Below are 12,739 nucleotides of genomic sequence, written 5' to 3' on the forward strand. Positions count from 1 at the left end.
ACAAAGAGCAGCGCGCTTAGCAATCGGCAATCATGTCTGTTGAGCTGGAACCCCCGGAGCTGGGCTTCAAGCGTACGCATGCTGCTAACACCTACTCAAGGCGTTCCTGCTAACACACAGCAGGCCCATTCACGCAAGAAGTCTCGCAAGTCCTCCGTCTCCGCAATCCCAGCAGTGACCCCGTTGCGTTCAAAGTCAAGACCACTGCCCCGAAGCAGTATGTGCTCTCCCGGGATCGCACTTTGATGCTCTACTAACGGATGCTGTCAGATACTGCGTCCGCCCCAACTCCGGCCGTATCGAAGGTAGCGGCTTCGTCGAAGTGCAGGTCCTTCTGCAGGCCATGAAGGAAGACCCTCCGCCAGATGCCAAATGCCGCGACAAGTTCCTCGTCCAGTCCGTCGCCATCTCGCCCTCCACCGACACTTCCGCCAACGTCAGCCAGATCTGGTCCAACATCGAGCAAACCGCGAAGTCGTCCATCCAAGAGAAGAAGATCCGGGTCACTTTCCTCGCAGCAGACGGCTCAGAGTCGGCGGCTACGAACGGAGTATCTCACCACGAGGACGAGCCGCCTGCGTACTCCTCACCGAGCCCCGCCGCGGTGACACCGCAAAGGTCGGCTCAGGATACGAAGGAAGGCGGGACCATGATGGGCAGCACAATCATGGGTGGTGCATCAGGTGCGGCTGGCGGCGCTGGGTCGAGCTTTGCGAGCGCGGTACCCACATCGCAAGACGAACTCAAGCAGCAGCTCTCGGAAGCACAGGCTCAGATCGCGAAGTTAAGGGAGCAGGCGGCGGAAGGGTTGCGACAGCGGAAGCCCCAGGAGGCGGCAGAGAAGGCCATGAGCTCCATGCCACAGAGTGTGCAGAATGCGTCAGCTCAGGCGCCTGGCGGTGTGAGCGTGCAGATTGTGGCCGTGCTGTGCTTGCTTTGCTTCCTGATCGCCTACTTCTTCTTCTGAGTGAGCTAGCTGGGTCTGGTGTTAGGTCGATGGGAACGAAGGAGATGTACAATGGTTTTGCCTGTGCCACACCGTGTCAAGCGGCAAGGCGATAGCAAAGCGTTACGTGTGGCTGCGGATGTGCAAGACGCGAAAATGAGCGCTGATAAATGACTTCCTGTGGACGTGGTGCTGAGATGGATACGCACGCTTGGGGAGGAGTGATTGAAACATGAGCCTTCTGCACTTGAGTTTTCTTGCTTCTTTTCTATAGAGATACTTCATCCCGCCCGCAGTACCAGAATGCCTCCTCCCGTCCAGCCATTGAACATGTGAAGTCCGATCGCCAAGACCAAGGGCAACCACCTCACTTCATCCCGTCCCGTCTCTTCTAGACGGGTTGCTTGTCCTGCGCCTGACAACATCGTCAGCGCCCCTGTGAGCTCTATGCTACCGGAGCGCTGATAGGATAGCATTAGCATGACGATCTGGTCAACGGCCTCACCTTCGAGTAGCGGAGGGGCGAAGACTGGGCGCTCACACGTTCCATTTCCTCAAAAAGCCGACACAGGCGCGCAACAACTCGCTCGATGCCCACCTCCATGGTTTTGGAACAGGCCAACCGTGGGACGGCCGGATCAAACGGGGACCAACACAGCTCTGCCCGCACTCCAATGGCTGTAGGATTTTCTCGACATCGTGGCTATGCACCAAGACGTCCAGGCGTGCTGCTGCACGATGAGTCAAGCAGTCCGGTGAGTGCACGCGGCAACGATATCTCTCGATCGCATTGACTGTCCTTCATGCTCTTCTACCATCTTCGGATGGCTTCGTTATAACTGGTGACTGGTGAGTGAGTCAAGCTTGGGGGCCAAGGTCGAAGCATTTATATTTCCATTCTGTCCCCATTTCGTCTCTTCGTCAAATCATCCAACATGGCTTCCGCAACATCAATGCCCACTATGGGCATACAGAACATGTCGCTCGACAAGCAGAATAGCACACCAGCACGTACAAACGAGGACAGCCCCTCGCCTTCATCAGCTCAGTTCTGGACCGATCTCATCCGCAAGAACTTGATCACGGAGCAAGCGATTCAGATGGAGAACAATGATGGTGAGGATACCGTCTTCAGCATCGACGAGGAGATCATGAATGCTCCTCGACGGAAATCTGCTCGTGATGCTCTCGCTCATGAAGTCGCGGCTCGACTGTATCCTGACCTTGCTGAGAGTCTAGCGGCCATCATCAAGTACGAGAAAGACATTGTCGTGCTCAGGTCCATGTAAGTCTGCACTTATCGCCGATCACTGCATTTGTCCTAACCGACCCCCATTCTAGGGTACTGGCGCAGCGGCAAGCAGTAATTGCAGAGGCGACCGAGCGCAACAACCGCGTCAACTGGGTGAAACGTATCACTAAGCAGGGCTGGTGGGATGAAATCCACGACTCTCTCCCTTTGACTGGTGCTCCATCGCTGCCAATGCCCGTCGAGCAGTCCGGCAAAGAGTCACTTGCGCCATTCTTCGCTCATCTGCAGAACGGCGGCACCGTCAAGCTCGACCCAGCTTCATCAGGCGGCGTATCAGGCGTGGAGCCCTACTACGACACCGAGCTCGTCGAGTTCGAGAAAGGCGTGCTCTATTCTGACGGCCGCATTGACCTCTGCAAAATGGTCACGGGTCCAAGAAATATCGGGGACCTCATGGAGTCGTTGAAGTCAAACACCTTCTCGAAACACTTCCTGCTCGGCAATAATATCATCGGCTCGACGGGTGCGAAAGCCATCGCCGACTTCATTGGTGAAATTCCGGAGCGGTTCGAGACATGGTATCTGGCCGGAAATTGCATCGACAGCCAAAGCTTTACCCAGCTTGTCAACAGCATGGTCATGTCTACCACGATCACGAATGTGTGGCTCAAACGTAATCCTCTCGGCCCGTCGGCTGCGAACGACGTCTTCCGCCTGATCACCCAAGCACCCAATTTGAGGACCTTGGATCTCGACCAGACTGAGCTTGGTGACGAGGGCGTTGCGGAGCTCTTCAGACAGCTGTCTGTACATTCACAATTCAAGCCGCTTGCTCTGCGGAACATCTACTTGAATGCATGTGGTATCAGTACATCCGCATGCGAGCAGATCGCTCGGTTCCTGCGGTCGCCGCACTGTACGGTCGAGTCACTGTACCTCTCCAACAACCCCATCGGCGACGGAGCTGCGAATGTCCTCGCAATAGGTCTGGCCCAGAACAACACCCTGCAGCGCCTGTCCCTGCAATCCTGCGGTCTCAAAGACGCCGGTGCCATCGCGATAGCCTCAGTCCTCGTCAACAACCCCACCATCACCGCCCTCGACCTCGGCCAGGCGTACGCCACCGAGGACCTGGGCATGCGCTTCAACTGGCTCACCAACGCCTCCGCGCCTGACCTCATCTCTCTGGTCCAGACCACCAAGCTCCAATACCTCAACATCGCGTACACGCCCATGACCCAGCCGGCCCTCAACACCCTCCTCACCGCCATCACCACCTCGGAAAGCCTCCTCTGGTTCTTCGCCAAATCGCTCGTAACCGGTGGCCGCGACCACGACAGCGTTAAAGCCGGACAGGAGCACGCGAGGCTGTACAAGCTGGTGCGCGAGAGATTACACGAGAACGTGAAAGCGAAGTATGAGGGGATGGCGTACGAGGCGTTCGAGAACGGGTTCAAGCGGTTCCTGATCAGTCCGAAGGATGTGAGGTTGATTGACTCGGTGTATCGGAATCGTGATGCTGGGGCGGCGAGGCGGGGGGAGAAACGGTTGGAGAAGTGGTGGGGGGAGGGGGATGAGACGCTGAGGATGGTGCAGGAGGGGACGTTGGCTTAAGGGGTACGACATCTGTTGGTCACAGAATGCTATGATAGCCCATGTTCCATATGGCTCAAATAATGTTAGAGCTCCGCCGTTGGGGCTCTGGTCCTCCACATGTTTGCTTTCGCCTAGAAGTTGAGCATGCCTCATCGTAGGTAGATTTCGAGAAGGGTATATACATCAGCCTCTAATGAATCCATGCGCCCTCCGGTCGCAGGGAGAGTCTTCAAACCGCATCCTTCCTCTCCGATCCAACTTCGTGCAGCGCACAAGATCAAGACTGCGGTCGAGACCAAGCCATGCATCGACTTGCTCACCACATACTCGCCCCAGCGCTATCCACGGCCTCCATCTCCGCCTCACTGAACGGTCTTCTTCGGAACCTCGCCGGAAGCTCATCCCGATCGAAGAACTGCCCCTTCGCTGGCTGAATGTCCCCCAGCTGCTTCCCTGACTTGCCGCCGATACCTCCATACGGCTCCATCCCGGACGGCGGCGCTACCGTACTCGACGCGCTGCTCTGCTGCTGCTGCTGTTGCGCACGTTGTCCAGTCTGCTGCTGCTGGCCGCCGAGAGGCCCGTGTTGGATGGCACGGTTGCGATATTGGGCGAAAGATTCGGGGAGGCTGTCGTTAGGGGCGGCGGGGTGGGCGTGAGGGGTGTGGTCGATGTCTGCGTGGTGTTAGTTGCGGGAGAGTTGATAGGGTGGCGGGAGAAGCTACTTTTCGGGACATTGCGCTTGCCCAGGAACTTGATTAGGGGTTGGCGGGTTGCGCGGAGGATGCGCGTGGGTTGCATGGTCAGGTGTTGGTGACTATTCGGGAGAGGTGGTGTTGGAACGTGGGAGGTGTGCGAGGCGGCGGCAGCGGGAGTTGAGGGCTTATGGTGTGTAGTGGGTTGTCACCGGCCAGTTGGGAGCATGATCAAGAGGTCCTTGAAGGGTTGAATTTTATAGAAGTCGTGGTATGGACGGTCTGCCCACCCCAGAAGAGGTTCGTTAATCCCGGCTTCGAGCTCGCTTTCACTTCACCTGCAGCGTGCCTGCCGATCTCGGCCACACGTGGTCACGGCCGCTAACGCGCCGTCCCGCGTCTAGAATCCGTATAGACGCTGGCCTTCACCACAATTCCAACACGACGACACCTTGCACTTGCAACTCGCGCCCAGCATCAAGACGTCATGCAGGACCTACTGCTATTCTCCCAGGTCTCGCCAGCGCGCCACAAGCAGGTTCTCCAGATCCTGGTCGGTATCACTGCCGCGCAGCCCGCCCCGTTCCTGGAACAGCACCTCGTCTTCGAGCAGCTCCGGCTACCACCCGTCTCGAAGAAGGCACCAGCAAACCAGACTACGAGACGCGCGTACCAGCATCTCACAAGGCAACCGCTAGAGAGCAACTCTTGGACTCTTCGCAAACCAGAAGTCCCGGAGCCTGGCGTCAAGCAAGTCATCACGCAGTCAGTGTCCGAGGTGTCGTTGCCAGAGGCCGATTTGGAGAAGTTCCGTCCTGGATTAGAGTGGTACAAATTCATCAATCAATTCTATTTGCAAGGACACCGTTTTGTGCAAGGCAACGTCGTGATCACGATCAGCAGAGTGTGCCCGGCTGAGACAACTGATGGCGACCTGCTCGAAAGTGAAGCGCCCACGACCGTTAATCTGCCGCCTCTCGATCCTAGTGGAAGTTACGTCATCGAGGCTTGTGTTCGCATGGAAGACGGCAGCACCACTGCTTTGCGCGATCAGGCAACTAAAGAGCTTCTCGCATTTGCCGATGGTTTGAAAGGAGCGATTGACCTGAGGGTGCCGGATAGACTGGCGCTGGATCCAAGAATCAAAGGAGCGTGAGTGTGTTGCAACAAAACTTTCCCATCACCGACATGACCATCATGGGGATGTCCGGCACTCTGGCCTTCGTCATATCTACGGATTTCCAATCGGTACCGACAGCTGGTGACGCGCGATAGGCCTACGGAGCAACGACGACCTGCTTGCAGTGCTTGGGGCTGATTTGAGCTTGATGCGGTCTTCCAGACGTCGGCCAATCATCCTCTGGTTTCTCCTGACCCGGATTCTGATCGCTAGTCCGCTCACAAGGGCCTTATGGATCACTGCGCCTACCCTGTATCCTAATGCGATCTGTTCGCTCGTGGCGACTGGATTCGAGCTCGCTCGGCACCTCACTGCTCGTTGATGATTCCTAAGGAAAGACTACCGCCCTCGTTGGCGCCGCTTCAGAAAAGACCACACGAGATGGACCGCTACCCTGTCAGCAGAAAGAGTGGGATGAATTTTGGGTACGGCAATGAATTGCTCAGGTTATAGACCTCGTTTGCTGCTAATAGTTGGCCCCATATGACTGGACCAGACGTGGAAAGCAATTTTCTCGCATGTGCATCGGGCTGGAGTAAGAGTGCTTCTCATTCCAATTCCTCCCTTATCCTTGTTCCTCTTAATCTGCAGGAAGCAACTTTCAGCTTGAGGTGAAGGTGCAGGGGAGAATTAATGGCCTTTCGGCCTCCTGATTGGGCCTTGCATTGTTGGGCAACATCATTATGGCCGCTACTCGGTATCGAATCAGTCTTGGTACATGTCCGCATCAAACCCACAAGAGGACCACTTGTTGTAGACGAATGCATTCTTTTTCCCACTTACCGTGTACTTCAGATACCGATTCCACCATCCAGTGGGTGAGCCTCTCGACGCTGGGCCTATCGGGCTATGGCCATAGTAAAGTGTCCTGGAGGTAAGCCCACAGAGAGCTGTGGTAAGCAACGCTGTAGGTAAGCATATGATCCACAGACGAAGAAACGGGCTCAAAAGTCTTCCACTGTACTTCTTCAATTCTCCTTCTCTTTCTCATCTGTACAACTCTCCTAGATCCTCATCACTTGCTCTATTGAAGCATAATATATTCTCATCCGCTACTAAATCCGGGAACATGGCAGGACTCCCCATTGCACTTTTCGTTGCTGGTTTGGTGGTCAGTGGAGGCATACTAGAAGGCATCAACGAGATCCTCGACATCGACCTCCACAAGTGATCGCCAGCGAACGGGGGAGGAGCCGTTATCTTCCAGTGCGATGACGGCAACATGCGTCTCAAGGACGCGCGCCGCTTGAACGGGTTGCTGATGAATGTCACGGACGCGGATGGCACCACAGTGTTCAGCACGGTGGGCGATGCGGAACATGAGGGTTTCGATGGTGTGAAGGGCAACATCTCCATCACGGTAAGCCTGTTGCGTGTACCAGCGTGCAAGTAGGTATCGTCAACTCACAAATCTTCGATACAGGCCAAGCCGCACCACGCCGTTCTGAAGGGCCGGCTGTCGTTCACCGTCCCTGGCCCCGACGATGCCGACGAGAATGGCACCGAAGTCACTGGCACGTGGATCTATGTTTCGCGTGGCGTGGCCCAGACAGAGCACGAAGACGAAGTTCAAGCGTTCCACGAGCTGCATGAAGCCATGCTTGCCAAGGCGAAGGAGCCAGTTGCGGATATCTTTGAATCGTACATGCAGATGCGCAACGGGGCTTAGGGCATGCAACAGGGCACTGACATTCCATCGCTACGAAAGCGCGGCATTCGGATGGACCGTGCGGTCGTAGTAGTGGTGGAAGGCGGGAGGTACTTAATCTTCAATGAGGATGGCTGTCGAACTACTTCTCTATGTACCTGGAGCAGAAGAAAGTCAGTATCAGCGATGGAAAAGTACTCTCGCTCTGTCACCTTACCAAGAAAGATCAGACTCATCATCATACTCCTCCGCCAGGAAGCCGTTCCCGAGGAATCTGAAGGGGTTACTGCTGCGATACTCAATATCAAAGTCCTCAGCTCGGATCTCCTCGATCAGCTTTTTGTACAGCAATGCGCTTCCACCAAATAACGCCGTCACTCGTCCATCTATCCGACCCTTCTTGTACCACGAGACACAGTTGCCCGTCCATACCAACGTCTTGTGGATCTCATCCCCGTACCGGACGAAGGAGTCGACAGCCTTATGAGTAGGCACGACCGACTTGATGTCTTCGGTGGCAATTTTCCTGATCCACTTGCAGAAGTAGTCGCCGGTCCAGTTCAATGCTTCCATCAACGAGCCATGGCCGACGACGGCGTTGGGCCCCATCATTAGGAAGTAGTTCGGCATGTCTGAGGCAGCGACAGACATGTAGGACTCTGGCTCGTCTCGCCACTTGTCTGCTAGATCAACGTCGTTTCGTCCGATGATAGGGTAATGCGGGCAGTGCGAGACGTCGAATCCGGTGGCACAGACGACTGGATACCATCAGCAAGACGCCTCTGGTTTGCTCATCATAAGGTATACTCACCAACATCGACCTCATGCGCTTTACCATCTTCCGTATGCACCGCATTCTTCGATATGTGCGTAATCTTGCTGTTGGTAAGGTGGCAATTCGGCTGGGTCAACGACTCAAGATATCCTGGACCGGGTGTAATCCTTCTGCATCCGACCTCCCAGTTCGGGATCATCTTTGAGGTAAGTTCAGGGTCATGCTTGAGCTTAGCAGACATCTGCTCTGCCGCAAAAGCCATGGCGTCTTTGGCACCTTCTGAATCTTTGACGAACTGGGGAGAACTATTAGCAGCTCATCGACGACACCGTCACGTCCCCGACCTACCATCTTGAACGCCTTGTTGGTACGATGAATCATGCCCTTCCTGTACCGCTTGAGCTCCTCAGGATCCTCCCGCCAGCGCTTCTTCTCCTCTTCCGTATACTCGGGATTGGGGTCATCTGTCTCGCGGCCTAGATGCTTCGATGGCGGTACTCGGTAGTAGACCCATGTTGGTCCTCGGATGAAGTTCGTCACATCTGTGCCCGGAAGCTTCTGCATTTGGGGGACGATTTGAATGCCTGATGATCCATTGCCGATGACAGCAATTCGCTTGTTGCTGTAGTCGTAGTCGTGGGTCCAGTTGGCGGAGTGTGTGGTATGGCCTTCGAAGTCATGTAACCCAGGGATCGTCGGCCACTTGTGGTGTCTGTGACAGAGATAATTTGTTAGCATTGACTGTTGAGCCGTCGTTGTGAGATCTCCACATACACGAGGACTCCTTGACCAGAAAGTAGAATATCAGTATACTCATCCCACCGTCGTCCGTCGTTCTCCAGCGTCAATCGCCACTGGCCCCGGTCGTCTAACCATCTGGCCTCCCGCACCCAATGATTCAGCTTGACGTCTCTGTCCAGGTTCCATTTGCGTGTGGTTCGTAGAATGTACTCTTGGATCTCTGATCCGCTTGCGTAGAACCTCGACCAGTCTGGGTTGGGATCAAATGGAAATGCCTGTCGATAGTCAGCAATGGACAGATCTGCTCAGAGGGGAACTTCATACATATATGTGCGAAGGTACGTCACATTGTACTCCCCTGAATGCGTGCATGTCAGCAGCCAGATCTCAGATAATTTGGGGAACAAGAGCAACTCACGGGTAAGTGTTCACAAGCCATGTTCCTCCCAACTCCGAGTGGCCTTCGTAGATGGTATGGTCAACATACTCTTGCATCTCAGGGTATCGATGCTGGAACTTGTGGGCGATAAGCAAACCAGAAAAGCCAGCACCAATCGTCACGACTCGCAGTTTACGTGGTGTGAATGCATACAGATCGTTTAGCGGGATTTTGTAGTCGTTCGAGGTCGTTCCGTTCGTTGTCGTTGCTCCATTGGTATGGCCATTGACGTTGCCGTTGGTGGCGGGATCAGCACTCGGAGACATCGCTGGCTCAGACGACTGGAAACAACAATATTGCACAAGCGTTGATGACAGTGCTTTCTTCGCGATGGAGATTGACGTTGAAGGCAACTTTATCTATGAGACAGTTCTCCTTGATCGGAGTGCTGTTCAACTCCATCTTCCCCCACACCCAGACTTCTCCATTGCCGAGATGCCGTCTTTGCCGTTCATATCTTCGGTGATAAATGACCGTCGCTCATCATCACCTGATCGCACATACATTTGCGAGCGCAATGAAAAAAGACAAGCAGGGCAATCAATACCGCCACTCTGCCAAAGCTCCCAGGTCCGAAGTCATCAAGCCTCATCTGCAGTGCTTACCGCCAGAGGTAGCCTCTCTTCATCCATTGTCTGCTTGATGCTCACCACGCTCTCCATCCTGCTCGCCAGCTGAGTATACCTGGGAAAGCTCAACTCCATATAGCCCTCAGCTGCTCCCATCTTGAGCACTCCCCATCGCCAGAAGAGGTACAAGGCAAAGTCAACCACGGTCAGCGAATCGCCAACAGCATGATCGCTTCCGATGCTTTGCTCAATCTGCTCAAAGCACCCCACTACGACCTGGTGGCCCTTCTTGCGGATCGAATCCGCAGCAGCCCCCTCCTCAGAGAAGCGGGATGGACGCCAGAGTCCCGCAAAACCAGTCCCATGAAGCGTGCCACTCAACCAAGCCATCCACTCATCAACTCTCGCACGTTGCAACGGATCGCCTCCGAGGAGCTTGCGCTCAGGCGCCAGTCTTGCGATGTAGGCGACAATAGCCGGTAGTTCCGTGATCGTTGCGATACCAACGGACAGAGCAGGTACGTATCCCGTTGGATTGATTTTCTTGTAGTCATTATACGAGAGGCTCCCATCCTCGGCTTGTATCTTGCCTTCCTTCCACACCATCGTTTTCAGTTCGTATGGGATATTGAGCTCGTTCAGGAGGGAATGAGGGATGAAGGAGCAAGCGCCATCGCTGCCGTACAGAACGATCCGAGAAGACATACTTGAAGGCAACGAGACGGCAAGAACGATGACGAAGTACAAATGCAGCCCCAACTTACGGATTGCTGTGCTCAATATATGCCATCACCTGTTGACGGTCTTGAACAGCTGGCTGAATTTCGTAGCAGCTCGCTTATTGAGAGACCGATTTCGATCATCCGTAAACGTCAGGGGCTCAGAACATGTGTGTAAGCTGCCAAAGGCATTCATGGTCCAGTCGTTGAGAATGAAGAAGCGCTCCTTTAATTTCGCCGCCTCTTGCAAAATGCAGCCTTACCTAAGTACTCGGTCAGCAGCTGGGAGAACATTCTGCCGCGCAATCGCCCTGGGTTGATCAGCATTCATTCACTCTCTTGACTGATGTTGATCTGTTGGAAGGTGTGCTCATCGTGAGTCGTTTTGAGGTACATGTTACCTGGGTTATTATGCTCTCTTCTGGTCTCACTCCCATCATGGGCAATGAGGCCACTGATCACTGCCAAACCACTCCCAAAACCCATTACTTGGGAACAGCAAGATCCAACACTGCCAAAGATGTATTGAGACCAAGTTCAAGCCTTGTTAAGCTCTTCTGCAAGCTGTTTCTCTTCCGCCAACGCTTTCTGCACAGCTTCCACCTTATGAGCACGATCGACCAAAGCCGCCCACTTGGGGAAGTCTCCCTTGAAGTCCAAGTCTGTCCTTGCAACGACCCATTGCGAAATTGCTAGACAGTAGGCGTCAACCGCCGTGAAGCCCTCGCCAACCACCCAGCCATCCGCCGGTAGCTTAGACTCCATGAGCGCAAGTCTCTCCTGCAGCCGCTGCTTTGCTTTCCTTTTCACACCAGGCTCCGCTTCAGGCTCGTCGGTAAATCGGAATGGTCGCACGAAGGCGCCCCAGGGCTGAGAGTGTATGCTGGCCGACAGAAAGTTCATCCATTCACACACCCGGACAAACTCCACCGGACTTCGACCAAGGATCTTTCCTTCAGGCGCCAGGTGGTTGATCGCGTGGGCGATGGCTGGAACTTCAGTGATCAGTTCGCCATTCCAGTCGAACACAGGCACTTGGCCCTTTGGGTTCTTCGAGGAGAGTTCGGCCAGGTTTTGGAGGGACACGCCAATGGGTTTGAACGAGATGTTGCAGTGGTGTAGAAGTGTCTGCGGCACGAGACCACATGAGCCAGGCGCAGTGTAGAGGATGATATTCTGTGCCATTTCGAGTGGCTTTTTAGCGATGTCGCCGTGGATGGTTCCGTGCTGGGTGGGCTAAGATGTCCAGGTCTCAACGCCCCGTGAAGTAGAGTGTTGAATATTCTAGGTCTTCTGCAGCTAGGCTTGCAGTGATCGATAATAATATTCACAGTCACGACTACCAATAAGGGGGCTATGTAGATCTGAAGCGGCGTGCATCACCGAACACCAAGAGATGGGGAAGCCGCAGTCGCAGTCGCGCAGTCTAGAGTCCGTTCTCCAACTCTTCCGCGCCCGTTGAAGACGCCACTTGCAATAGATCCACCTTCTGACGACTGTCTGACCGAAGCAAAGATGGAGCGAAATATCAGATGTCAAAGCCACCTCCAAGCCGCAGCAACCTTCAAGCCACTGCAACCTTCCTTCAAGCGGCAGCATCCTTCCTTCAAGCCGCAGCAAGAGATCGAAACTAACTAACATATGGCTGCCTAGAAGGATCACGGTGTTATTTGATCTCATCTCGACGGCTTGCTTTCCGACGTGAGCGCACCAACAATGTCCGCATCTTTCGTCAAGGACGTACTAAGCTGCCAATTGCACAAGCCAGGCGTTTCTCTCACCCTGTTTGCCATTGGATGTGTGAGCAGCAGGGTCATTCCACTGACCGGACTCAGTGTCTGCGCAACGCTTCTTCTAAACTTGTGCTTACGGCTCGAGCAGCCCATATGCGCCTCGCTCGTCAAGCAGACTCCAACTCATCCGCACCCCCCAGACGACCATTTACCGTCCCATGGCGAGTGGCTTGCGAACGGCGGGCTGAAAAAACTACCATTGCCGGGGGATGGCGAGTCTCCAGACGAGATTTGTATCGTCTGCTACGACACACCCAGCGGGCCAGCGCAGATCACACGATGCGGCCACATCTTCTGCGTCGATTGTCTCGACGCGTGGCATGAAAAGGGACACAAATCGTAAGACTCTTAACCGGATTTGCAGCACCGAGATTCGTCTGACGCCT

At 54.7% G+C, this 12,739-nt stretch overlaps 7 protein-coding genes across 7 annotated transcripts; 4 read left to right on the forward strand and 3 right to left on the reverse strand.

Annotated features, from left to right (window-relative positions):
* Positions 1–32: 32 nt before the first annotated feature.
* Positions 33–967, forward strand: SCS2 (phosphatidylinositol-binding protein scs2; the record flags this gene model as incomplete). Its single annotated transcript, XM_064807611.1, has 3 exons — positions 33–72; positions 124–217; positions 271–967. 3 exons carry the CDS (start codon positions 33–35, stop codon positions 965–967), a joined length of 831 nt encoding a protein of 276 aa, XP_064654120.1.
* Positions 968–1,881: 914 nt separating this feature from the next.
* Positions 1,882–3,812, forward strand: LTR77_010392 (uncharacterized protein; the record flags this gene model as incomplete). Its single annotated transcript, XM_064807612.1, has 2 exons — positions 1,882–2,231; positions 2,288–3,812. The coding sequence occupies 2 exons, from the start codon at positions 1,882–1,884 to the stop codon at positions 3,810–3,812; spliced, it is 1,875 nt and encodes a 624-aa protein (XP_064654121.1).
* Positions 3,813–4,110: 298 nt separating this feature from the next.
* LTR77_010393 (uncharacterized protein) lies at positions 4,111–4,595 on the reverse strand (the record flags this gene model as incomplete). Its single annotated transcript, XM_064807613.1, has 2 exons — positions 4,111–4,469; positions 4,520–4,595. 2 exons carry the CDS (start codon positions 4,593–4,595, stop codon positions 4,111–4,113), a joined length of 435 nt encoding a protein of 144 aa, XP_064654122.1.
* Positions 4,596–4,976: 381 nt separating this feature from the next.
* On the forward strand, positions 4,977–5,645 carry LTR77_010394 (uncharacterized protein; the record flags this gene model as incomplete). The annotated part of the gene is made up of 1 exon (XM_064807614.1): positions 4,977–5,645. The coding sequence occupies one exon, from the start codon at positions 4,977–4,979 to the stop codon at positions 5,643–5,645; it is 669 nt and encodes a 222-aa protein (XP_064654123.1).
* A 1,246-nt stretch (positions 5,646–6,891) lies between these two features.
* LTR77_010395 (uncharacterized protein) lies at positions 6,892–7,338 on the forward strand (the record flags this gene model as incomplete). The annotated part of the gene is made up of 2 exons (XM_064807615.1): positions 6,892–7,029; positions 7,093–7,338. 2 exons carry the CDS (start codon positions 6,892–6,894, stop codon positions 7,336–7,338), a joined length of 384 nt encoding a protein of 127 aa, XP_064654124.1.
* Positions 7,339–7,459: 121 nt separating this feature from the next.
* LTR77_010396 (uncharacterized protein) lies at positions 7,460–10,546 on the reverse strand (the record flags this gene model as incomplete). The annotated part of the gene is made up of 8 exons (XM_064807616.1): positions 7,460–7,475; positions 7,535–8,075; positions 8,129–8,387; positions 8,441–8,804; positions 8,867–9,108; positions 9,158–9,191; positions 9,252–9,553; positions 9,878–10,546. 8 exons carry the CDS (start codon positions 10,544–10,546, stop codon positions 7,460–7,462), a joined length of 2,427 nt encoding a protein of 808 aa, XP_064654125.1.
* A 551-nt stretch (positions 10,547–11,097) lies between these two features.
* LTR77_010397 (uncharacterized protein) lies at positions 11,098–12,240 on the reverse strand (the record flags this gene model as incomplete). The annotated part of the gene is made up of 2 exons (XM_064807617.1): positions 11,098–11,796; positions 12,196–12,240. 2 exons carry the CDS (start codon positions 12,238–12,240, stop codon positions 11,098–11,100), a joined length of 744 nt encoding a protein of 247 aa, XP_064654126.1.
* Between the last annotated feature and the right edge of the window lie 499 nt (positions 12,241–12,739).

Source organism: Saxophila tyrrhenica, assembly GCF_035928015.1.
Source record: "Saxophila tyrrhenica strain CCFEE 5935 chromosome Unknown scaffold_23, whole genome shotgun sequence".
NCBI lineage: Eukaryota > Fungi > Ascomycota > Dothideomycetes > Mycosphaerellales > Extremaceae > Saxophila > Saxophila tyrrhenica.